At 36.0% G+C, this 26,860-nt stretch overlaps 2 protein-coding genes across 5 annotated transcripts in view; one reads left to right on the forward strand and one right to left on the reverse strand.

The window, feature by feature from the left end:
* LOC138333569 (protein CA_C1420-like) lies at positions 1-16,936 on the forward strand. 3 transcript variants are annotated; one of them, XR_011210000.1, is made up of 6 exons: positions 1-1,334; positions 1,719-1,843; positions 4,903-5,033; positions 5,416-5,606; positions 16,157-16,280; positions 16,802-16,936. XR_011210000.1 is itself a non-coding variant. In XM_069282027.1 (5 exons), the coding sequence occupies exons 1-5, from the start codon at positions 799-801 to the stop codon at positions 16,821-16,823; spliced, it is 1,005 nt and encodes a 334-aa protein (XP_069138128.1). In that variant the 5' UTR covers positions 2-798; the 3' UTR covers positions 16,824-16,931. The 3 variants fall into 3 exon arrangements, 2 of the variants coding, with proteins under 2 accessions (XP_069138128.1, XP_069138127.1); XM_069282027.1 differs by lacking the exon at positions 16,157-16,280 and having other exon boundaries at positions 2-1,334; positions 16,802-16,931; XM_069282026.1 differs by lacking the exons at positions 16,157-16,280; positions 16,802-16,936 and having other exon boundaries at positions 3-1,334; positions 5,416-6,314.
* LOC138333567 (mucosa-associated lymphoid tissue lymphoma translocation protein 1-like) overlaps positions 9,217-26,860 on the reverse strand; it is a 20,779-nt gene continuing 3,135 nt past the window's right edge. The window contains exons 2-17 of one of the 2 annotated variants that reach the window (XM_069282024.1): positions 24,294-24,476; positions 23,632-23,798; positions 22,697-22,880; positions 22,041-22,192; positions 21,520-21,680; positions 20,860-20,977; positions 18,611-18,625; positions 18,014-18,139; positions 16,840-17,004; positions 15,555-15,936; positions 15,134-15,238; positions 14,359-14,474; positions 13,542-13,694; positions 13,123-13,283; positions 12,466-12,588; positions 9,217-11,933 (exon numbers count right to left, since the gene is read on the reverse strand). In XM_069282024.1, the coding sequence (XP_069138125.1) occupies positions 11,775-11,933; positions 12,466-12,588; positions 13,123-13,283; positions 13,542-13,694; positions 14,359-14,474; positions 15,134-15,238; positions 15,555-15,936; positions 16,840-17,004; positions 18,014-18,139; positions 18,611-18,625; positions 20,860-20,977; positions 21,520-21,680; positions 22,041-22,192; positions 22,697-22,880; positions 23,632-23,798; positions 24,294-24,466 (2,460 nt within the window). In that variant the 5' untranslated portion in view covers positions 24,467-24,476 and the 3' untranslated portion in view covers positions 9,217-11,774. Of the gene's footprint in view, positions 11,934-12,465; positions 12,589-13,122; positions 13,284-13,541; positions 13,695-14,358; positions 14,475-15,133; positions 15,239-15,554; positions 15,937-16,839; positions 17,005-18,013; positions 18,140-18,610; positions 18,626-20,859; positions 20,978-21,519; positions 21,681-22,025; positions 22,193-22,696; positions 22,881-23,631; positions 23,799-24,293; positions 24,477-26,860 lie in introns of both variants that reach the window. The other variant, XM_069282023.1, reaches the window with a different exon arrangement.

Consider the following 26,860-nt stretch of genomic DNA (forward strand, 5'->3'; position numbering starts at 1 on the left):
ATTGAGACCATGCCAAACCAATTGTGTTCCTAGAAAGGCAAATGGAAGTAGCATGATGATAAAACTTGTAGTGTTAACGGATAAACCGGTACCCATGAAGTTCCAGTAACGGCAAATGAAAATTACAAGAAGTCAAACTCGCATTGTCATTTTGAAACTAAGTCATCGCTCTTTCAATTGCCACAAAATCGATCTTCATGGGTTTCTGATGATGTGTCAAAACTCATTTAGTCCGTATATAAATGCAAATGATAAGTACTCATGCGTTTTCATTTTTTAGTAGATATATATACATACAGTGTATACATGTATGAAACATATATATGTACAATTGTAAGAAGTTAATTACCAGACAATGTCAACATTAAATATTTGAACTAAGTCACATTGGCTATATTCCTCATTTGATTCCTGCATGAGTTTAGATTATGTTACATATTGTCTAATGAGAAGAAACAAATTTAAACTGACATGTAGATTCTACAAATGTACATGTCTGTATGCATTCCTATACAATTTTTTTCATTTTGCTAAAAATTGTAAAGTCCTATACCAAAACTCTGAATATGAAGAATTACAAATATATATTTGAAATAAAGTGAAAAAGTAGGAAAAAAAAACAAACAAAAAAAAAACCAACGTTGCCGATGAGCTTCGAATCAGTTTGAAGAATATAGGCTATAATGGCCAAATCAAAGGGAGGCAATCGCGCGCGGATACAGGATGTAAAAAGATACAAAAAACGGTGCTTAGTCCTGGTGAGGTTAGTGTCTGTTTCTGTCGTATATTGAGCTGATAATGAAGCGTTGTAAATTGTTACAGATAAGGAATTACCTAAATAAGACCACGTGCACTCGCTATGGACATTACAACGTTAACATGTACATGTTTTTATCCTTACTTTCACTTTCGCTTTGTTCTTTGGCAGACAGTAAGATAACTGGCGCATTCGTAGTTCCACATGGCGGCATTGCACTTGCACCAAATCATTTTAATACTACAAATGCTACAGCAAAGGAGCAAGCGTGGATATTACATAAAAATTACAGACAAATTGGAGACCAAATTGATCGTTCAAAACCCGACTTGATATTTCTGAGTACACCGCATGGAGTGGCAGATTTAGATAGGTTTGCGTTATATTTGAACTCTGCGGGAGAAGGAAATGCAAATACAGACAATATACAATGTCCTCCCGCCTGCTTCAATGTATCAGCGAACCTTGCTTTTAATGTAGCTAAAGACATTGTCAGAAAATTCAATTACGGGTTTAACTTGACAGGACTTAGTGCATTTGGACAACCAGGAAAATCGGACGAGAATTTCCCACTAAGGTATGTGCATACATTATTAATGATAAGACATTAGTTTATATGTTAAAGCTAGTAAGATTTTGTGATAAAATTACAAGTTTGTCGGTACATTTTCAATATTGTATATAAGAATTGATGTACAGCTGTATGTATAGGCTTGTAACTTGTATGTATTGAAATAGTTTAACTCACATTTAATTGCATAACATGTCATAAAATGGACAAATCTATAAGATGTGTAAAGTGTATATGTGTTAAATTGATATATACCAGCTACAAACTCCAATAAACTGATCAAATATCACTGAAGCAACTAAAACAAGAACAATACACAAAATTGATGAGACTATATGAATGAAGGAACAACAATGAAATGTAAACAGAATTTTTTTAAATCTTTTCCAGATGGGGTGAAGTTATTCCACTCTACTTTATCCCCAACTTACCAAGGATACAGGTGATAATCCTAAGTCAGCCCAGTCGCAGATACACAGATTCTGTCTCCATGATACCAGAACTTCTAGAATTAGGTAAACACTAAAGTGTCAGATTCTGTCTCCATGAACACAGATACACAGATTCTGTCTCCATGATACCAGAACATTCTTCTTAGAATTAGGTAGACCAACTGATTATAAACAAATTACTAAAGCGTCACAGATACACAGATTCTGTCTCCATGATACCTGAACTTCTGATTCTGTCTCTATTACACCAGAACTTTAACATGGTTAGGTAAAAGACTAAAGTGTTTACAATTCTGTCTCCATGATGAACTTCTAGTTAGTTGACTAAAGTGTCACAGATACCTGTCTCCACCCTTGAGGCCTTGGGTGGGTGTTATAGACCGGTTTGACTGTCTTTGACCAGGATTGCCACCTGTACGATTACCTTGGGGCCTTGGGTACTTTTCATATACAGATTCTGTTTGATACCAGAACTTTAGAATTTGACAGTGTTGCAGATACACAGATTCTGTCTCCATGATACCAACTTTAGAATTAGGTAAACCTAAAGTGTGGGATTTGGATACCAAAACTTTATAAAACTAGGTTTGATTTGTCTCCATGATACCACAACCTCTGAGTAGTTAAACACTAAAGTGTCACAGATACACAGATTCTGTCTCCATGATACCACTTCTAGAATTAGTTTAAACACTAAAGTGTCCACCTGTATGATTCTGTCTCCTTGAAGGCCTTGGTAGTCCTTTATAACACTGTCTGTCTTTGACAGATTCTGTCACCATGTTTGATTACTTGACACTAAAGTTTTATTGGTAACAGATTCTGTCAGGATTGAACTTCTAGAGTTAGTTAAACACTAAAGTGTGCACACCTGTCTCCATGATACCTTAATTAGGTAAACCTAAAGTGTCACAGGTAAACAGATTCTTCTCCATGATACCAGAACTTACTAGAATTAGGTAAACACTAAAGTGTCACTGATACACAGATTCTGTTGATGATACCAGAACTTCTAGAATTAGTTAAACACTAAAGGTGTCCAGATAAACTGATTCTGTTCCATGATTACCTCTAGAATTAGGTAAACACTAAAATTGATGGTCTCCATGATTGAACTTCTAGAATTTTTGACAGATTCTGTGCCTCCATGATACCAGAACTTCTAGAATTAGTTAAACACTAAAGGGTGCCACTGATACACAGATTCTGTCTCCATGATACCAGAACTTCTAGAATTATGTAAACTTAAAGTGACAGATTCTGTCTCCATGATACCTTCTAGTTAGTTTTTTTTTATACCTTGATCCTGTCTCCATGATACCAGAACTTCTTAGGTAAACACTAAAGTGACACAGGTAAATATTCATCCATGTTGACTTTAGAGTTAGTTAAATTGAAGGGTTCACAGATTCTGTAATCATGTATACCAACAAATAATTAGTAAACACAATGATAGTGTCACAGGTAAACAGATTCTGTCTCCATGATACCAGAACTTCTAGAGATAAACACTAGACAGATGATTCTATCCATGATACCAGAACTTTCTAGAATTAGTTAAAACACTAAAGTGTCACAGATAAACTGATTCTGTTTACAAAACTTCTAGAATTACTAAACACTTTCACAGATAAACTGATTCTGTCTTTGATACCAGAACTTCTAGAATTAGTACAAATTCTGTCTCCAATATACCAGAACTTCTAAATTAGTTAAACACTAAGTGTCACAGATACACAGATTCTGTCTCCATGATACCAGAACTTCTAGAATTAGGTAAATGATGTCACAATAGACAGATTCTTCTCCAAGATACCAGAACTTCTAGAGTTGTTAAACACTACCATATAACATTACACATTTTTCTGTCTATGATACAGAACTTCTAGAATTAGTAAACACTAAAGTGTCACAGATACACAGATTCTATCTCCATTATTGAACTTCTAGAGTTAGTTAAAACTAAATTATACAGAAAGCCATCTGTCTCCATGTGGACTTCTAGAGTTATTTCACTAAAATGTCACAGTGTTTTCCATGATACCAGAATCTGTAATTTCGCAGATCAAGATTCTGTCTCCATGGCCAATAAGATTCTAAGTTAGTTAAACACTAAAGCAGATAAACTGATTCTGTCTACATACAAATCGCATACCAGGACAGCATACAGATAAGTTACACTTTAAATCATCGTATTACTCTTGTACCACCACCAATTATCTTTAGATATTGTAAACCATCTCTGTATAATATTGTATATATAATTAAATTGTGTTTTGAATTTAGCTGCTGGTTTCTCCTTTCTGTTATTCGTTAATGTAACACCTGTAAGATTACCTTGAGGCCTTTGGTGGTCTTTATAGAGAGGATGCCACCTGAATGATTAATTTGAGTGGTTTTTATTGACAGATTTGACTATCTGTATCTGTTTTGCCTCCTGTATGATTACCTTGAGGCCCTGGATGGTCTTTAAAGACAGGTTTGACAGAGGTGTCACATGTATGATTACCTCAAGTGGTCTTTTTTGACAGGGTTGACTATTTTTGATAGGGTGCCACCTGCATGATTGCCTTGAATGGTCATTATAGACAGGTTTGACTGTCTTTGACAGGGTGCCACCTGTATGATTACCTTGAGTGGTCTGTATAGACAGGTTTGACTGTCTTTGACAGCATGCCACTTGTATGATTATCCTGAGGCCTTGGGTGGTTTTCATAGACAGGTTTGACTGTTTTTGACAAGGTGCCACCTGTAAAATTACCTTGAGTGGTCTTTATTGACAGGTTTGACTTTCTTTAACAGGGTGCCATTTATTACCATGAGGCCCTGGGTGGTCTTTATAAACAGGTTTTTCTGTCTTTAACAGAATGCCACTTGTATGATTACCTTAAGGCCTTGGGTGGTCTTTTTAGACAGGTTTGACTGTCTTTGATGGGGTGAACCTGTATGATGACCTCGAATGGTTTTTATTGACAGGTTTGACTTTCTTGACAGGGTGTCACCTATATGAAAACCTTGAAGCCTTGGGTGGTCTTTATAGACAGGATTGTCAGGGTGCCACCTGTGCGATTACCTTGAGGCCTTTGGTGGTCTTTATAGACAGGTCTGACTATCTTTGACAGGGTGCCACCTGTACGATTACCTCGAGGCCTTGGAGCAGTCTGTGGTGGTGATGGTCAGTGCCGATCTGGCCCACACTCATGATAAAGATGGACCATATGGCTACTCAGATGCAGCTGAACCATTTGATAAGGTAAAATATTTTTAATTACATGTAGCTAATCAGAAATTGTCATAGAGAGTAAAAAAAGTGTGTAGACGATTTAATTAAGTGTTCTGTCATATGTTGTGTGTCCTTTGTACATAAAGATACTGTTATTGTAAAGCTTACAAACAGTATTGTTTGTAATACAGGTCAGTTTTTTCTTGTATCTTTATTTTTTATCTGGGAATTATTTTCTTATGTACATGTACATAATTAATATTTTCAGTTGAAAACTATGTTATCATTCTCTGATGATCTCTTCCAAACAAATGATGAAAAAATATATGGATTACAAGATCAGACAACTCTTCAATATTGAAAGATTGAAACTATCTATCAATAGAAATCTTCATCCTCTATTTTTTTCCAGGCGTGTGGCCAGTGGGCAGAGACACTAGACTATACCAGTCTGTTGGTCACTGCAGCAAACTATGTGGACAAAGCCCTGTCCTGTGGCTACACCGGAATGGTCATGTTGCATGGGATGTTAGAGGCTGGGAAGCTATCGTCATGGATACCAACACTGCATGCAAATTACCATCCAAGTTATTACGGAATGATGTTAGCATCTTTCTTACGTCATAATTTGTTATCCTGATCTCTTTATATCTTTAATATAATATCGCTTCCAAACATACAGTTTGTAGCATAGTTCTGATTTTGTCTTTACATCTTACAAAGTTACCTCCCTTGTAAGTAGGTATCCATTGTGAAATAATTATTTTGTAAGTGAAATTTACATTGTTTTTTCCGAAGGGTCAGGATGACCTATTGTCATCAAGCACCGTCCGTCATTGTGCGCCGTGCGCTGTGCGTAAACTTTTCATTCAAACAACATCTTCTCAATAACTGAAGGACCCAGGGTACTGATATTTGGCCTGTAGCATGCTTGGACAAAGGGCTACCAAGTTTGTTCAAATGAATGACCTTGACCTTCATTCAAGGAAGGCTCATGGCGGACGCTGCACGACGGACGTGCAAGGTCATTCATTTTAACAAACTTAGTAGCCCTTTATCCCAGCATGCTACAGGCCAAAATATCAGTGCTCTGGGCCTTTCGGTTCTTGAGAAGAAGTACTAGTTGTTTGAATGAAAAGTTTACGCATGGCGGAAGGCTCACGGCAGACGGCGCACGACGGACGGTGCATGATGACAATAGGTCATCCTGACGACGGTCGGTGCATGATGACAATAGGTCATCCTGACCCGAAGGGTCAGATGACCTAAAAAGTTTATTTTCAACAAGAGGCCCAGAGGGCCTGTATCGCTCACCTGGTTTTTTGTTAGTAATTATCACAAGACTCAGACAATTAGAAAAATAAGCAAAATTGACTCCCAAAGTTTAATTTTGAATCACAACCATACAATGATGCTATTGATACCATACAAATATGCTATCCAATACATAGGTTCAGAGACAAAGTAATTTATATGAAAATAGTAGCCTAATTTGACCTTTTGACCTCGTATCTATTGCCGTCTAAGGCCCCGGGGGTCAGCCCTATCATTTGTACAATTTCAAATCCCAACCCTATAAGGATGCTACCATTGCATTATAAGTGCTCTTCCATTCTTAGTTGCAGAGAAGAAGTCGTTTATATGGAAATAGCTAAATTGACCCCTTTTGACCCCACCCTTCAGGCCCCCGGGGGGTCAGCCCCATCATTTGCAAAATTTTGAATCCAAACCCTATAAGGATGTAACCATTGCATTATGAGCGTAATCCCATGTTAAGTTGCAGAGAAAAAGTCATTTATATGGAAATTGACCATTTTTGACCCCTGGGGGTCAGCCCCATCATTTGCACAATTTTGAATCCCCACCCTATAAAGATGCTACCATTGCATTATGGGTGCTATACCATGCTGAGTTTCAGAGAAGAAGTCGTTTATATGGAAATAGCCAAATTGGCCCCTTTTGACCCCGCCCCTCAGGCCCCCCGGGGGTCAGCCACATCATTTGTACAATTTTGAATCCCCAACCTATAAAGATACTACCATTGCATTATGAGTGCTATCTCATGCTTAGTTTCAGAGAAGAAGTCGTTTATATGGAAATAGCCAAATTGACCCCATTTGACCCCGCCCCTCAGGCCCCCGGGGGTCAGCCCCATCATTTGTACAATTTTGAATCCCCACCCTATAAGGATGCTACCATTGCATTATGGGTGCTATCCCATGCTTGGTTTCAGAGAAGAAGTCGTTTATATGGAAATAGCCAAATTGACCCCTTTTGACCCCGCCCCTCAGGCCCCCGGGGGGTCAGCCACATCATTTGTACAATTTTTAATCCCTACCCTATAACGATACTACCATTGCATTATGAGTGCTATCTCATGCTTAGTTTCAGAGAAGAAGTCGTTTATATGGAAATAGCCAAATTAACTCCATTTGACCCCGCCCCTCAGGCCCCCGGGGGGTCAGCCCCATCATTTGTAACAATTTTGAATCCCCACCCTATAAGGATGCTACCATTGCATTATGGGTGCTATCCCATGCTTGGTTTCAGAGAAGAAGTCGTTTATATGGAAATAGCCAAATGGACCCCTTTTGACCCCGCCCCTCAGGCCCCCGGGGGGTCAGCCCCATCATTTGTACAATTTTGAATCCCCACCCTATAAGGATGCTTCCATTGCATTATGGGTGCTATCCCATGCTTGGTTTCAGAGAAGAAGTCGTTTATATGGAAATAGCCAAATTGACCCCTTTTGGCCCCGCCCCTCAGGCCCCTGGGGGGTCAGCCCCATCATTTGTACAATTTTCAGTTAGTAGCCCATAAGGATGCTACCAGCCAAATTTTGTTGAAATCCGACCAGCGGTTATGGAGAAGAAGTCGATTGTTGACGGACGGACGGACGGACGGGACGGACGACGGACGACGGACGACGGACGACGGACGACGGACGCCAGACGCCACGGTATGGCATAAGCTCACCTTGGTCCTTCGGACCAGGTGAGCTAACAATGGAATTAATACATTCAGCTTGAAATTCTGAATATTGTCAATATTGTCTATGAATGATATACATGTATGTACGTTATTCAAGACACAAAATATGTATTTCTTATAAAAGTGTTTTGAAACTCTTGTGTAATTTCTTTTGCCTTGACACATCGAGCTGTGCTCAGGATATACCTAACTGGTTTATAAGTGACTCACTGTCCTAAAAATGATCACATATAAAAAAGGCAGCGGTCAAAAATCTTAATATAAACCAGCCACAGGTCACTTATAGACCAGTTATGGGTACATCCTGGACACTCCATGAAATATAACACAAAAAGAAACAAAAGGATTTACGCTAAATGTGTTTTAAATATAGATTGAAGCAGGTAAATGTCGAGACCATTCTATTTTTAGAAATTTAAATTGTCTTGACTAGATACTATTTTAAGTGGTCCGGGGACTTTCATGGAATCCATATAAATATGTTTTGAACATTGTTCATTTGAAACCTGATAAAACCTAATTAGCCATTGGGCATGGGACAATCTGGAGTCTAAAACCACAGGGACCTGGCACAATTTTCACAAACAGTATATATATATGTACATGTATATATATATGATGCTATAATATGTATCAATACTGTTGGTTAGAAATTTGTGCCAGGTGCCTGTGTCTAAACCCAGCTTCCTACCTCTTAAATGTAGGTTCCAAACCCACATGAAGCAGTTGCCAGATGGCAGATACTGACCACAGATCGGTGGTTTCTTCCTGTAAACTCTTGGGCATCCTTACTAAATGATCATCGTTCTTACACTTGTAATACAAATAAGAGTATGATCCATACATTACATGGTGTCAAAATTATCCTTTATCCTTCATATATCTTTACATTTAACTCCCCCCCCCCCCCACCACCGAAATTTCATGATGGACTTCTAAAACCTGGCATGTTCTTAAATGATGTTAAACCTTAAATACAGATTCAAGTAAAGTGTTCTTTAATTATTATGCCAAGAAACATGCAAGAAATGCTTGAAACTTCAAGTACAGTAAAACAAGTTTATAATGAACATGCTTACAACAAATTCGTGGTTATATCATAGTGTTTTGTATTCCCCTTTTACTATGATGAGAAAGTTACAATGATATTTTAATAACAGCACCATAAAATGTGAAACTGTCCAGTTAAAATGGAATCCTAAAGATAACTTGGACTAAATGCTACCATTTGAACCATTGTTTTATTAAAAAATATCTTTAATATCATGTATGTATACATATAATTCTTTTACATAACATTGTAAAAATCTCTATTACATAACAAACAATTATACTAGACTTTTGTTAATTCTGACAGTAAGTTCTTGTTCAGAAATAAGACAAATTACATTTCTATCCTATAAATTTGACTTCCAGCAGACAAGTGAACTCACCTCATTATCTTCTATGAGGACAAAAAAACAGTATAAAAGTACATCATTTGAACATTTTATCTAGACTAGTAAATGTAAAGTCATAAGATCAATACTGAACAAAATATATGCTCTTCTATACAATATCAAAATAAAAGGCATATTGGGCCTGCAATGCTCAAATTAGATTGATTTTTCTATGTCTTAGTAAGAGCTAATCAAAACATTAATTCTCTGTTTCAAAAAGAATGACACCTTAGAAGACCATTTCCTTCTGTTCACTTCGTGAGACATCGCAGTAGATATAATAAATTATAATATCATGTTCAAATCAATCAATATCATGATATCTTAATGATTTAAGAAAATTGGCCTGATATAATTAGTTGCAGCTTTGAATTCAGCTTTGAATTCATGTCAAGGTAATTCATTTTTTCTGAACTACCTCCCAGGAGCTACATGTATAATTCACGTATATTTGAATATCCAGTTTTAAAAGTAGTATTTGAAAATGAAAATAAAGCCATGGACAGAAGGATGCCTAAATATGCTCAAAGAGCAGTAGATAATGCCTATCACATTCAGTGATATTCCTTTAATATGAATAGTTGGGCAAAGGAAGGCTAGAGTCAGTAAAAATGGTGTTAATATATTCGATATGATTTCTTATGAAATAGAAAAATAAAATTTACTGTCAAATAGCTCTGCATGCGAAGAAATTAATTTATGATATAGGAATCCCGGCTCAGCCTTGCTTTCAAAGAATTTATTTTAGCACTGTGCTAAATTTACATGGGGTTTCCCAAAATTTCAATGGTCGAACTGGAAAACGTAAGCAGAAATCGACTATCAATTTGATATGTAGGGACATTTGAAAGGCCAGTAAACGCATTTAGACTGGTTTTCTTTGCCCGACTATTCACTTTAAGGATGTACTCCTCTGAGAAGTCAAATTTTTCTTGTATTAAACTTTTTTTCTCATACAGATTTTTGGAAATAGGAGTTCATGCCATAAAAGAAAATAGAAGAAAAAACATATGTCCGTGTGCTCTTTTTTGAGCTATTGTCACTCAAAGATACCTAATTGACAAAATATTGGATTTTATGGGAATTTTGCTGTTTTGACCATATACACAATAGATTAAAGCCATAATTTCCGAATGAGGTGTTTGATATGTATAAATGTTTGTAGAATTTATTTTCCAGTAGTCTTCTTTAAAAATATATCAGTTTTCATCAATAAGACTACATTTTTTTCTCAGAATAACAACATATGCTACCCCTACCCCTTAATTTTGAGCTTCAAAATGCACCATTTTCAGCAATTTTTGCCAAATTTAGCCCTTTATAGAAAAAGTTCTGGTATTAAACTTTTGTTAATATTTTGCATATCAACAGGGAAAGGGTTGTTCTTTCTAAATCAGGCAGAAAAATGGGGGGTCCGTGTGCTTACTTTTTTGCCCCATTTCAATATTTGTTATTTTTCAGTATTTTCGAGTAAAAAATAATTGTGCTCAAATCACCATTCAATGTAAAAATAAAGAGACAAAAGTGTATCATATCACACATTAATGCTCAATATTTTAATTACCACGAACCCAGTAAAGATTTACAGCAAAAATTATCTCGATACAGCTAAAAATACTGGCGCAGTGATGATTTAAGTAAAAACTATTTCAGTAAAAAATGGTAAAACTGTGGCTCTACTCAAAGCGAAAAAAGACACAATTTCAAAATGGCCGCCAAATGGGCCATTTCTTAAAATCCCCATATAAAAAAATCTGCTAAAGCTAGAAATGTAATTTTTTGACAAAATTTGCAACTGGTAACTTCCTACAGATATTAATAGATTTTATTTGAAAATCTCATATCTTCTTTGATCTATGTCAAAACGAGACTTTAACGGGACTGAAACCTCAGAAGAATACAACCTTAAGTTGTAAACAAAGGATGATTATTAATCTCCTTACTTGACAGTTACTGCCTTTTTCAGCGTGAAGGGAAAGTTAAGACAGCTCACATGTGATGAACAATAAACACGACATCAATACATTTGTACAATAGGTAGTGTACATTGTTGATGATGTCATCAATTTCAACACAGCAACATTCTTGTGATAATAGCACATTTGTACACTAGCTAGTGTGTGTGCATTGTTGATGATGTCATCAATTTTGAAACACACCTACATTCTTATGATAATAGCACATTGTAAAATGTTTCTACACAAGTGAAATTTCATTTTTTTCCTTTCGGTAAATAGGAGAAATATAATCAAACATGAGTCCGATAGCCTTTTGCTGACCAGTCAAAACACTCAGGTTTTGATACTGTATCCCTGTCCACCTGATCAGTCCGCCAACGGGCCTAGGATTCATCGATATGCTCTATTGGTTCTGTGACCCTGTTGTAAAGGTGAAGGTTGGCAATGAGTGGGAGACCAAGGTTGATTTTGTCCGTCATGTAATGTTTCTCTACTCCATCCTTCAGACAATACTTGATAACAATTTTCAGCTCCATATTGTCCTATAAGTAGAAAATATATTACCTAAGTCAACATATAATGATTTTCTTGTAATTAAGATTAATTACGAACACTTAGTGTGGTGTGTTGTGTATTTTCTTTTTCCTAAGATGTCAAAATGTTCAGTTTTCCACCTTGTTTAATCATTTTAAAATAATGCGTACAATCAGTGTTTACAATATTTTCATCTTAGTTTAACAAAAATTCACTTTCCATAAAAGTTATTCCTTATCAATTACAGGTACGTTTATGTGTTGAATTTTGTATCTTTAAACCAAGGACTATAGGTTTTTAAAAAGAAAAATCTTCAATTTGGCAAGTATTTAAAATGCAATTAGCAACACCAAAAATTACATATTGTTTTAGGGAATGCACATGCAAAGTTCTTTTATGTAAAAACTAAAGAATTATTGCATTTGTAAAAATAAAGGGAAAACTCAAAGTCACCAAATTTACAAATTTGTTGCAAAGACGATGCGTGCAATATAACAGATTTGATTATCTTAAATTGTTAACTTTTTCTAAATGCCTTACCCGTAATTTCTGAAGGTCCTGGAAAGTCGACTTGGTTATGGCCCTTGGAATCGGACTTTCAGATGTACTGCGAGTGAGAGGAGTCTCTGTCACATTTTTTATGTCTCCCATCATGGATATGCTCTAAAAGGAATACAAATTCATCATTTAGTTTTCAAGCATTTGAACTGTCAGAGTTACTTCCCTTGAGTTACTTCATGTCATTTAACTCCATCACTGACAGAGTAAAATGAAGGGAAGTAACTCGAGGGATGTAACTCTCATGTATAAGAATGGGTTTTAAATTGTACATGAGTTGGAATCATGATTTCTGTACATTTGCTGATGCTTTCAGGTGTACGCAATTTACCTATATGTAAAGATAATTTTAGACGGTTGAATTGTATATTCTTACATGAATCTCCAATACAGATTTACTTATTGACAACAGATCAACAAATATGTTATAATTTTGAAAAGGAAAATTTATTCAACTTGTCTTGTTCCATCTCATTTTTCTCTTTTTTGCTCTGAGGTGCCCCACACGGGATCCGGCCTAGCAATCCAGAGGTAGAGGGCTCGTGGTAATATGTCAGGGCAACTTAACACTTGGCTACCGTGGCCTTCACTGAATATGAATGATTATGAAGTCTTAATATTAACAGTTCTAAAACATACCTTTGGCCAGTCATAAGGAAATGCTATAGACCGGTAGGTGTTGCCAGGGTTCTTGATGGCAGTGTATAAATGAATGACATTTGAGAACTCCATCTGGAATGAGAGCTCCACTGTCAAGTGTCCCAGCTCCGGTATTTTGATTTCCTGAGGTTTTGGTGTTTCTGGAAATTCAAAGTTTAGATTTAAGACAGTATGCAGCAGATCCATGTATATCAAATATTACAAGTGCTTTTACACCTAAAAACTAGTTTAAAATCTCCTAAAACTAAAGCTGGAACAGTTCATTATAAAATTTAAGGATTAAATGAATATAAATTTTATTATTTTTTATCAGGAGCTTTTCTCCACATCTGTGTCCGAGCAGGATAGGCCTGTGTGTGACCAGTGGTCAATATTCTATCCCTAAATAAGAGATTTACCATGAGCTTTTCTCCACATCTGTGTCCGAGCGTGATAAGCCTGTGTGTGACCAGTGGTCAGTATTCTATCTGACAGTGATCGCCTCCAGTCCAGCAAGGTTGATTTGATCTCTGGAATCTGTATCTTACAGTGCTGGGGATCCTGTTTCCATGCTTTTGTAAACATAGAGAAATACAATAAACTGAATACATATCCTGGTACATGTTGAAACAGTTCTGTCTTAGAAAGGCTTCCCATTGTTCTAATAATTCTTGTTAGATTTTATTTAAATTTTTAGGTTTTGTATTCAAAACAATATAATGTTTATTTGAAGCAATTAAGTCATCAAAGCTAGGTGATAAGTTAAGGAATCAAAATGTATTAAGATGTTGTGTAAACCTGTTTTATATCTAATGCATATGTCATGTAAAACGTTAGCCTGAGATATTCTGGCCCTGACACCAGACTGTCCCTGACACCAGACTTAGGGGTCTTACTGGTCTAGGGCCAGAGTGCACTACTACATGAAAAGGTGGAACTCGCTGATACCTTTTGGTACTGGGCCAGGTCATCTTTTCAGACTGCTTACAAAATATTACCACACCATTAGGTGTCAATGAGTTCCACCTTTTCATGTAGTAGTGCGTTCTGGCCCTAGATCAGACATCTATCTGTCATAATGTCCAAGTCTGTTATCTTGGGCTAATAAACCGTTAACCTGCTATATATCTAATGTACATGTATAGCAATCATACATTTTATTCTTTACAGAAGGAAAGGTTTTTTTGAAACTGGTCCTTTTGCATTTGTTAGTACCAGGTACCTTAAAGAACCTACCATCAATAACATCATTGAAGAAATAACTAACTGGCTTGTTTTGATAGATAAATTTCTGTAAATATTTCACTAATATTCCATTCTCACGATCCTCAAAAGCAAACATTCCTTCACTCCTGCAAAAAGATTAAAAAAATATATTTTAATTACAATACAAATGAAAAACGTAAATGAGTGCATACAGGTACTTTAATAAAGTTTGACATCCAGTAAGAAATGAAACAAAAGAGTACACCGCATGCAAATGTAAGATGGAAGAATCACCATACTCTGTGTATTTAGTGTACGGTAGTTTAGTTTTATGAATTTCCATAGAATATCATCTAACTGCTACACAATTATTATAGAACGACTCTCTGTTTAAGCATATATGAAGTACAAATCTTGCTTGTTGTCAGATGTGCAACCATAGCACTGATGCTTAGTACAGTTACATACGCCTAAAAAGTACGCTGTAGTCTCCCCTTCTGATGTCGTATTCAAGCCTATAAATAGAGATTTCTTTATTCATCTTGGCTATATAAGCAAACATCATTTAAATAAAGAATCAGATAATAAATCATGTGTTTCTTCTTCGGAAATAGTTAAACATTGACTGTTTTAAGTTTAAACATTGACTGTTTTAAGTAGTAGGGAAGTTCTAGGAACAGTTGCACTCGGCCTTCTGCCTCGAGCAATTGTTCCCTAGGCCTTCCCTGTTACCATGGTTCAATGATTGGACTGTTCCCTTAGTACCAATGAAACAATTTTATTTTGTCATGGACAAGATACATACGTGGCATAGATGGACACACAGTTGCCTTTAGGCTCGGGCATGCCTGGACTCTCCCGACCGGTCACTCCACTCGTATTTGAAGGAGGTTTGCTTGGTATTTTGTTTCTGTAATTAATTTTCAAACACAAGACATGAACAGAGATACTCAAATCAACTCTCATCTAAGAATTTGGCTAAGGGCTGTTCTGAAAGTATTCATATGAGAGGGGCAGGAAGCAAGAGACCCCTGCCGCCATCCATGAAAATATCAAAACATTTTATTACAAGAAATACTAGTTAAATGGGACTTTAATTACTCCCACAACTCATTAAATTTTGGGAATTGTGAATGTTAATCTTTGAGAACTTGTTTTGAAATGGAAATCATAAAATTGAACAGATGCGAAAAAAAGTTGGTTTACAGTCCAAGATGGAAACTTACTTGATTCTGCAAATATCTAGAATAAGAGTAACTAAGGCTGGATCAGCCTTTTGCATGGCCCGGAGAACGTCCTTTGAGGATATACAGTCTTCAATCGTGTAACCACTTCTAGCGTCAGGAGGCACAAAATAACTTTGTCCATTCTCCTCAAAGCCATGACCACAAAAATAGAACACACCATACACGCCCTTTCCGAGCAAATTACAAAACTCGTGAATTGCTGCGTTCATTTCCTGTTTCGTTAAGTTTAGCAATGACACAACCTTGAAATCCAGACTCCTGAAAGCTTCGGACATCTTGGCCACATCATTGCTGGGAGCCTTCAGAGTTGTTTCATTCATGTAGTCATAATTTCCTATTAATAACGCAACTTTGTCTGTGGCTGCAATAAAACATAGGTCATTTCATTAACTTATATAATCATTAATAAATCAAAGGTCCTCTTTAATTTGAAATATTAATTTGGTTCTGACATATTCTTGAACTCTAATTATCTATATTTACAGTTTGCACTGACATGGACTCAATAACCATGCTTACTAGTATTATCATTATCAGTGCATAATGATAGTACAATATGTGCAGCTTTTCTATTGTTACAGGAATAGTCGCTGGCGTAGCAACGTTGGGTCATGACCTCACTTTTGGTGGGAACATATGAATGACTCGATTCCAATTAGCTGTTCAATCGAATTCGTTGACGATGACGGGAGGGAGAAAAAATGGGTATTTTGTTAAAAAATATGCAACTGTCGCGAGAATAAATAATTTTCATTTACATGAAAAACTGTAAATATAAGGAATAGATTTTTATTTTGTTGAGGTTATGAGGTTATAATGATAATGGAGCACGCGTAAATTATGTAACCCCGGCGAATCTTTTCTATCTAATAATTGGTGTTTATTTACAAGACATTAATTTTGTTACTTCCTCATTGTACATTACAGAGTTACTGCTCTTGTGAGCAAATTGTTGTTACGTTTATAACCAAATGACATCACAATCAATACCTATCCACAAAAGCAGATATTTCAATAGATATACAAAGATGAAGTATATTTCATCTTTCTGTATAAACAAATTTTTTGTTGTTGAGTGTAGGTATATTACATATACATGTACATATCATCTTTTTCTTACCTCATTCACTACTGAAGACGAATTTAGACTCTTCTAAATCAAAGACTAGACCAGTCTATTATGAAATTTAAGGGATGAATGAGTTCACAAATATCTTCCTTTTCAGATGGGCTGAAACAGAACAATAGAAACTCGAGTACATACCTCTATACTCTGAATTACTGAGGCTGGATGGAGACTTGATGTGCAGGCAGGCAGGATGAGAAAGGACAGACTGGCCAGTTTTTGGACATGACACAACACACTGATAAGTTCCTTGTAAATTATGGTCCTGGAGGTTGTAAAACTTGAGATCTTTCTCGTCACACGCTGTACAAAGTAAAACAAGAAAGGTTTCAAATTAAATCTGTAACAGGAGAGGAGAAAATGTATCACTAAGCTAATACCAGGGTTCGACCCAGTATCTTCGAACACCATAGCTGCATGAATCAAGCTCTAATGATTAAGCTACCTGGTTGCTGATGATCAACCCAGTACAGTTCAGATATATTCCTTTCTTCAAGTCTTTGTCTCCAAAAAAACCACAACAACAATGTACTCCCACGTTCTTACATATTCTTTCTATAAGTGTTCTCCCACTACTTATAGCTTGAATCACAGGTTGGCAAGATAACCAATTTTGTGACTAGAGGAGAAAATGAAGTGGCCAAACTGGGTTTAAACCCAGGACCTCAGAACACTAAGCTGGATGCTCTTACTAACAATTGAGCTGTCTGAGATCATTGCTGACAAATAAATAGTTTTTTCGTTATAATTAATTTTCTCTTTGTTACAGGCTTTCTAATTGGTCCATTCATTTTTTTCATTCCACGATGAAAAAAATCCAAGAATGGCGCGGAATTCCCAATGTTATCATGACGTCACAATAGAAACATTGACGTTGTGTATTGATTTGGAAAAAATAATCCCTTGGAAAAAATCAATGGAATCGTACGTGTAAATGTATTTCATTTTATAAAGTAGCCTGGGAAATTAATTATAAGTATTGAAGTCACTATTTTTTAATTTCATTGGGGTATGAAATAAATTGTGTTTGCAAACTTTTGTGAGAATCCGCTACGCGGATTCACACAGTTTGACTTCAATGCTTAAGTATATCATCCTAATGTGATTCATGCATGATTTTAATTCTTGGTGACCACAAATCTAAATTCAAAATATTTCTGGGCAAAAGTAAAAAAAAAAGAATTTAATGAGATACTAGCAGAACAAAGTCATATAGAGATTAAACAGATAAGTGTTTTTCACTTTCAAAAGAATAAGAAGCATGTAGCATAATCTTGACATTCCGACTACTATGTATATGAGTCACAATTACCCCACGGTTGTTGGTCTTTGTACCACTTATAGGTGAGAGGATATCGACATCTCGCCTCCACAGAAAATAAACAGCTGCCTCCCACTTCCACGCTTGATGTCTTTGGGTTCAGTATAATATCAATGCCTTTGAAAGTTAAAAAAGTATTTCATCGACATGTACCGGTACAAACTTTCAGGCACATACAATAGAATTGAAGAACATGTATGTACAGGTAAATTTGTGCTTGTTTTTTTATTCTTTTGTGTGGGTGTGGTTTTTATCAATGAAATTTTAATAACAAAATAAAGAATCATTTTTAATAGCAATTTTTTTTTTTTTGAATAACAAAATAAAGAATGATTTTTGATAACAAAAAAAAATGAAAATAAAAATGAATATATGTATGTGTTAAAGTAATTCATCAAGTGATTTAATCAAATGTAATGTTAAGCAAAAGTCACAACTAATTGTGGCAGACATTTAACTTTATTTAGGAATGCATGGAAGACAGATTTACTTAGTTAGATATCAACCATTATCATAAAAGCAACGGATACATATATAACTTTATTAACAAAATTAATACATTTAGATATTTCCTATTTAAAGACTTACCTTCACTATGGTAAGCTGCAATAAAAACAATAAATTTGTCATAACAATTACATAGCAATTTCTTATAATATAGTGAAGTACTAAAGATTATAATTTAGGTACAAACAACTTCTATATTTACTAGAGAAGTGATGAAATACTAGTATTACAAGAGGCCCAGAGGGCCTGTATCGCTCACCTGGTTTGTAATGCCAAGTAATGTTCTGAATACAGGTTCATTGTTTCTTTTCTGAAGGAATTTTAATATTAAAAACCTCTAAATCCCCTATTGGGCCCCACCCCTCCCGCCCCCAGGGGTCAGAGCCAAAATTTATACAAGTTCTGTTCCCTTCCCCAAGGATGTTTATGGCCAAATTTGGTCACAATCCAAGCAAAACTCTAGGACAAGAAGTGATTTATAGGATTTACCTCTATTTCCCCTATTGGGCCCCACCCAGGTGGCCAGAGTCAAAATTTATACAAGTTCTGTTCCCCTTCCCCCAAAGATGTTTGTGGCCAAATTTGGTTACAATCTATGCCGAACTCTATGACTAGTAGCGATTTAAAGGATTTACCTCTATTTCCCCTATTGGGCCCCGCCCCTCCTGCCCCGGGGGTCAGAGCCAAAATTTATACAAGTTCTGTTCCCCTCCCCCAAGGATGTTTGTGGCCAAATTTGGTTACAATCCATTCAGAAATGACTAGTACGATTTGTTCCCCTCCTGCCCGGGGACCAGACAAAATTTATTTTGATGTTTGTGGCCAAATTGTTCTTCATTCACTCAGAATAGGATTAAGATTTCCTCTATTTCCCCTATTCCCCTCTGCCCCTGGGGATCAGAGCCAAATATACAAGCGTTCCCTTCCCAGGTTTTTTACAATCATGTAGAGCTCTAGACATAGAGATTTAAAGGATTTACCTCTATTTCCCCTACAGAGTCCAAAATTTATACAGCTAATTTTGGTTACAATCCATGCAGAACTCTAGGACAAGTAAAGATTGACCTCTATTACCCCATGGCCCCGCCCTCCTGCCCTGGGGACAAGCCAAATTATACAAGTCTTTTCCCCCCCCAAGGATGTTTGTGGTCAATTGTTACAATGAACTCTAGGACAATAGCGTTTATAGGATTTACCCTATTTCCCCTATTGGGCCGCCCCTCTGCCCCGGGGGGACGAGCCAAATTTAACCTGTCCCCCCCCAAGAGGTTTGACCTATGACTATTCGTTTAGTACAGACGACAACGACGAGACGACGCCCGCGCCATGACATACACCGGTATATCCGGAGTACCCGTAAAAATTCAGATATTCGGAGTACCCGAAGAAAAATCACCAACAAACATTCAGATTCTGGCAGCTGCCCCACATGGAATTCAAACTTGCGGCCCAGAGGTGGAGGGCTTGTTTGATTACCATTATGGCCTTCATATCAATCAAGTTATCGAAAGTAAGACTATTCTTACCATTCTTACCACATTAAATGAATACATGTACATTGATCAAAGCTTTATTTCCCATAAATCTAGTGCTGCAATATTGATAACACAGAGAGGCACATTGTTATAATAATTATTCTTACAGGAATACTGTAGAATCATTTTTACTATGATTATAGATATTACCATATATAAAAAGAGCAACAAATCCTTGGCATCGTGATTGATATTCTCTCTCTCCATGTTACGAAGTAATCAGCCCTTGCAAGATGGTGCTGATTACATCAGTTTTTCAGCAAAATAAGACACAACATTTGCTCACAAACTACAAATGTCATCATTGATACCTCCCTGCAAGGGCAGATAACTCTATTGCAAGGGCAGATAACTCTAAAATATGCAAAGACAGAATAGATGTACAGTGAAACATATCTAAGTGACCACCTCTGTATGAAGACAACCTGTTGATTAAGACCACTTTCTTGTGGTTACAATAATTGATCATTTAAAACACAATTTGACCTGTGTATATAGACTACTTTACTATGAAGATCACTTTTCTCTTGTCCCTTTGGTGGTCTTTATATCTATGTTTGACCACAGTCAGTACAAATCAGCTACGTATAAATAAACATATACATCATAATATGTGCAGGTAGAATAGTGACGTAGCAGTATAAATTGCTACATCATCATTATCCTCTAGTGTGTCGTCCGCTATGGCAGAACCCCAAAAGGCTGCGAAGGAACTGTTTATTTCACATATATTGGTTATTTGTTACTGACGTAAGTTGTACATAAACTGCACATAACAGAGCATGTTGTACTTACCTCGGATAGTCGCCTCTGGGTTCACTTCCACTGTAACGTCTCTACTGTGAACTTTACCAAACTGGTTCCTGATCACACAGGTATATGTCCCCTGGTGCTTCAAGGTGACATCAGGAAACTAGACAAAGAGAAATCAAAGTACTAAAAGTACTGAAGGAGGTGTTAGTCTCTGTGATCAGGAAACTAGACAAAGAGAAATCAAAGGACTGAAAGCACTGCAGGAGGTGTAATCTTAGTGCATCAGGAAAACAGGCAACGAGAGAAAATGGTTACATAAAAAATTGCTATGTTTTAAGTTGGAGATAAGACTCAAACTGTACAATATAATAAATTCCTCCACTAATTCAAAATATATATTTGTATTGACAAGTTGGATCTTTAGGATCTTTGTGTATTGATACTAAATCTGCAAGACGTAAATACATGTATACCTCTGCCACCATATAAAATCAGGACAAGACAGAACAGGACATGTCATGCATGAGTAAAAATACATGATTATATGCAACCATCTTTGTTGTTGGAGCATAAAATTGAAGAATGGTGCATGGTTGTTGCATATAATCCTGTGTTCTGAATGATAAAATATTCACATTTTTATATCAAGATATAAAGCACATATTTCAATTGGTTTCCTCTTATTTTATACTTTCCACTTACTACTAAATTTCCTGAATCCTTGTTGCTAGCAATCACTTCTCCATTCTTTAGCCATTCGTATGTGAGAGGTTTATGACCAATTCCGGCACAAGAGAGTTCTACTCTGTCCTGTACGTTAACACTTACATCATCTGGCTGGGTCAAAACTTGTGGCAACACAGCTGTTACACAAATAAATAACTGTAATACAATTCTTATATTGGTAATCATTTTCATTTCAATACCTTCATGAATCTATTAATCTTGTTTTTATGTACTTCTTCCCATAAAATGAAGGAGATTAAGAGCATTACACATGAGCTGTGGCTATGAAAAATGAAAATCATAAAACAAATTCAATAATTTACACCTACACTGCCATGCCTTTAGGTGAACTGATTGAAATAGCATTTTTTATGATTAGTAATTTTTATCGTATGAATACAAGCCAAAAATTATATTAATTTTGTTTATTGCCATGACCCTGTGCCAGAGCACTGGGTTTAAATATAACACTGAACACTCACGTTTACTTGGCTCACGTTCGTAAAAAGCTTCCTTGGAAGGATTTTTAGTTTCTGTGGCTGTCAAAGGTCTGTAGTGAATTTTGACTGTGGATGGCTCAGTGAACTTACAGTGATCACTGCTTCCTCCATTGCATAAACGACAACAATATGTACCACAGTCTCCTGGACTGTAAATAGATAATAGCAAAAGATATTTTTTTTTACATAAACTATTCTGTCTTTACACATAATTATATATAAATATTGCGGAGTAATCTGCCCATGTTGACAAAAATTGTGTTATTTTCTCGAAGAAAAATACAAATGCATGATGTACCAATCATAAAAATCAATATCTACCTGCAAGGGTAGTTAACTAGCAAGGGCAGATAACTCTACAACACACAAATTCAAAATTGTCATCTTTGTGAACAAAATTTCTTTTACTTCATACCAATCATCCAAACATTTCCTTTAAAATTTTACTAATTAAAATGAATTATTAAACACCAGGGTAACATCATTTCAAATCATGTTCCCTAAAACTACAGTAAACTTTCACTTTTTTTAACTTGTGTATAATAAGCTCCATCATATATTAGTACACATTTTTAGCATCAAAAGTGCTAGATTTAAAATTAGAGGACCGCTAAAACATTAGCATTTATTGTAAGTATACAGATAAAACAAACCAGGTTTGACTGATCCTAAGGGTGGAATGAATAGCTCCTTCAATCTCGTCGTATTCTGAGCCGTGGAGTTTAAACCACTGATATCGAGGGTAAGGAAATCCTACCGCCTCCACATGTAGTTCTAATTGGTCCCCCTCATCCAGTTCTTTCATCTCTGCAGGCTGACGGATAATGTGAATTTCCTCTGAGTTCACATGGAAAAAATACAACGTTATTGCATATGTGTTCTTATTTTAAGATGTACAAAGCATAACTTAAAATGTTTTAAACCAAAGGACTCTTGTCAATATGGAAGATCGTGAATAAACTCAGACTACACAGTTATTTATATGTGAGACAAGGGAGTATATAGCTGTCCATCAATTAAATTTGTCTCTAGCTAATTAGTGGGGCTATGTTGTTAATTACTGCAGGTATTATTGCCAATACATAAGATTTAAAATAAATCTAATGTAATATAAATGCTTAAAACATGGTTTTATAAATGTATATCATTTACATTAATTAATTGATAGGTTTGCCTGTTCTACAAAATTCAGTGGTTTTTTAATAGATGCATAAAGACTTTTCAAGGAAATGGTTTCAGTTATGAAGACATGCGTATAGGAAATAGGTTTTTGACATTTCAGATTAAAAGTATTCTTTTAAATTAACAGGATTTGTTTCTATGAGATAAAACCTCTTAAATGTTTTTCTAGATAATTTCTGAAATATTTGGAAGATATTTGTTAATATATCTGTAATTAATACATGCTTCATTAAGACAATGAAAATAACCAAATAGTTTTTCATGTATTTTTATGGAGAAACTACAGGATTATCTCCCCTGGCCTTTTTGAAACCTTATCAATTACCTAAAGATGCTATTTGACTAGTACATTTTCTTGTCCTGACTTGATATAAAATCACTAACTAGATATTTTATTGATATTTACCATAGGGTTTCAAATCTATCAGAAGGTTTTCCAATCGGAGTTGATCCAATACATAAATAAGTTCTTGAACAATCATGCCACGAGCTCCAAGTTCTGAGATCAGTCTGTTGGTAGGACTGCCTTTTCCAAACACAGAGCATCCAAATTTGCTCTCAATTTCAGACTGACTGCAAAACAAAACAAAACTTATACTTTAAGTAACTAATAAACTTTTATTTCAAAATAAAAAGAATTCAAATTATATTTCAATAATAAGACTTAGTGTAATTAGTCACTGGTAATTTTTAGAATGGTTAATTAGAATCACTTCTTAATTAATAATACTTACTAAATTTTCCTTTTAAACATATTATAAAAAAGATCTAAGAAGAATTTTTTTAAATGTATATTCTGTTCAAGATTGAAGGCTGGGGAAGTGTAAAACCTGTGATCTGCAATGAACTTTAAGAATTTGATGGTGACCACTTGCAAGTCATTGTCTTTTCTGATCAGTATTAAAATTCAATTTAGACCATGAGAAACCTTAAAATTTCTGAATGCCTAAGATCTTTCATGATATTGAATCATTAAGCTAAAGAATATTGAAGAAACTGGAACCTGATCATGACATATTAGTACACTTGTAAGGAATTCATGAATATATATGTACATATAAAACCAACCTGAATTCATAATCATCCCTCAGACTTGATGCAATTTTCAAAAAGGCACGCCAACCACATGTCTCTGGATTGTAGTCCAAACTTTTTTCAATTTCTTGTGTAATCTTCGCTGGTAGTTGTGATATATTTCTCCGGTTCATTGAAACACCAGTCCCTCTTTGCAAGTGATCCATATTTCTTTATCTAGACATGAGAATATACATGATATATATACAATGTACTTAAGAAACATGTTTCAGTCTCACTGTAGTACATACACATATTACTTTTTTGTAAAATTTTCAGAAGATACAGAAAATATCTTAGATATAAAGTGGGAGAGATATTGGAATAGGTTTAGTTTTTTTGTGTTTTCATTCAACAACTTAAGGACTGCCTCCATGTGTATGCAATTTTTGAACATGTTGAACATGTGCGATACAACAGTCAAGAGGTCTGATATGTGATACAATAGCCAAGATGTCTGATATGTGATACAATAGCCAAGAGGTCTGATATGTGATACAACAGCCAAGAGATCTGATATGTGATACAATAGCCAAGAGATCTGATATGTGATACAATAGCCAAGAGGTCTGATATGTGATACAATAGCCAAGAGGTCTGATATGTGATATAAATAGCCAAGAGGTCTGATATGTGATAAATATCCAAAAGATCTGATATGTGATACAATAGCCAAGAGATCTGATATGTGATACAATAGCCAAGAGATCTGATATGTGATACAATAGCCAAGAGATCTGATATGTGATACAATAGCCAAGAGATCTGATATGTAATACAACAGTCAAGAGATCTGATATATAATATACAAGAGGCCCAAGGGCCTTAACGGTCATCTGACTACCTTGGCAATAGCTGTATAGGAAATTAATTAGATATGGTGTCATGGTTAAAAAATAAAAACACTTGGTCATGACCATGTAAGGATCATTTCATGTAAATTTCAGTCAAACTGCATGGGTAGAACTTTCGAAGAAGTTCAAAATGTGTTTTCAAGAATGGCAGCTTTGGTGGCCATCTTGGGTTTTCGGGTCAAACCCGTCAAACAACAACACTTTGTTGGGACAATGTCAGTATCCTTAAAATTATTCAGACAAGTTCCAGCAAAATCGCACTGGAAGAACTTAAGAATAAGTTAAAAATATATTTTCAAGATGGCGGGAGTGGTGGCCATCTTGGATTTCAGATCAACATAAAATATAAAAACACTTGGTCAGGACCATGACAAGGATCATTTCATATGCAAGTATCAGCTAAATCACACAGGCAGAATTTGAGAAGAAGTTCAAAATTCAAGATATTAGCCTAATTGACCCCTGACCTTGAAAGAAAGTCAAGGTCATTTATTTCAATAACTTTGGTAACCCTTCATCCCAGCATGCCACAGGCCAAATATGAGTACTCTATACCTTTTGGTTAGTTACAAGAAGTCATTCAAAGAATTGAGCCTATTTGACCCCTGTGACCTAGAAAATAAGTCAAGGTAATCCATCTTCACACCTTGTGACCTTGACAGCAGGTCAAAGTCATTCATCTTCATAACTTTGGTAACTCTTTATCCCAGCATGCTACAGGCCAAATATAAGTACTCTGAGCCTTACAGTTATTGAGAAGTCGTTCAAAGATTTGAAACTATTTAACCCCTGTGACCTTGAAAGTAGGTCAAGGTCATAAATTTTCACAACTTTGGTAGCCCTTCATCCCCGCATACTACAGGCCAAATATGAGTACTCTGAGCCTCATGGTTATTGAGAAGAAGTCGTTCAAAGATTTTAGTCTTTTTGACCCCTTTGACCTTGAAAGTAGGTCAAGGTCATTCCTTTTCACAACTTTTGTAGCTCTTCATCCCAGCATGCTACGGGCCAAATATGAGTACTCTGGGCCTTACAGTTATTGAGAAGAAGTCGTTCAAAGATTTGAGCCTATTTGACCCCTGTGACCTTGAAAGTAGGTCTAGGTCATTAATTTTCACAACTTTGGTAGTCCTTAATCCCAGCATACTACGGGCCAAATATGAGTACTCTGGGCCTTAGGTTATTGAGAAGAAGTTTCAAAGATTTCAGCCTTTTTGGTACCCTGTGACCTTGAAAGTAGGTCAAGGTCATTAATTTTCACAACTGTTGTAGCCCTTCATCCCAGCATGCTACAGACCAAATATGAGTACTCTGGGCCTTATGGTTATTGAGAAGAAGTCGTTCAAAGATTTCAGCCTTTTTAACCCCTGTGCCATTAATTTTCACAACTTTGGTAGTCCTTAATCCCAGCGATGCTACAGGCAAAAATATGAGAGTACTCTGGGCCTCATGATTATTGAGAAGAAGTCGTTCAAAGATTTGAGCCTATTTGACCCCTGTGACCTTGAAAGTAGGTCTAGGTCATTAATTTTCACAACTTCGGTAGCCCTTCATCCCAGCATGCTACAGGCCAAATATGAGTACTTTAGGCCTTACGGTTATTGAGAAGAAGTCGTTTGAATGAAAAGTTTACGCACGGCGGACGGCGGACGCCGACGGACGGTGCATGATGACTATAGGTCATCCTGACCCTTCGGGTCAGATGAC

This window comes from Argopecten irradians, chromosome 10 (assembly GCF_041381155.1).
Source record: "Argopecten irradians isolate NY chromosome 10, Ai_NY, whole genome shotgun sequence".
In the NCBI taxonomy this organism is placed as follows: Eukaryota; Metazoa; Mollusca; class Bivalvia; order Pectinida; family Pectinidae; genus Argopecten; species Argopecten irradians.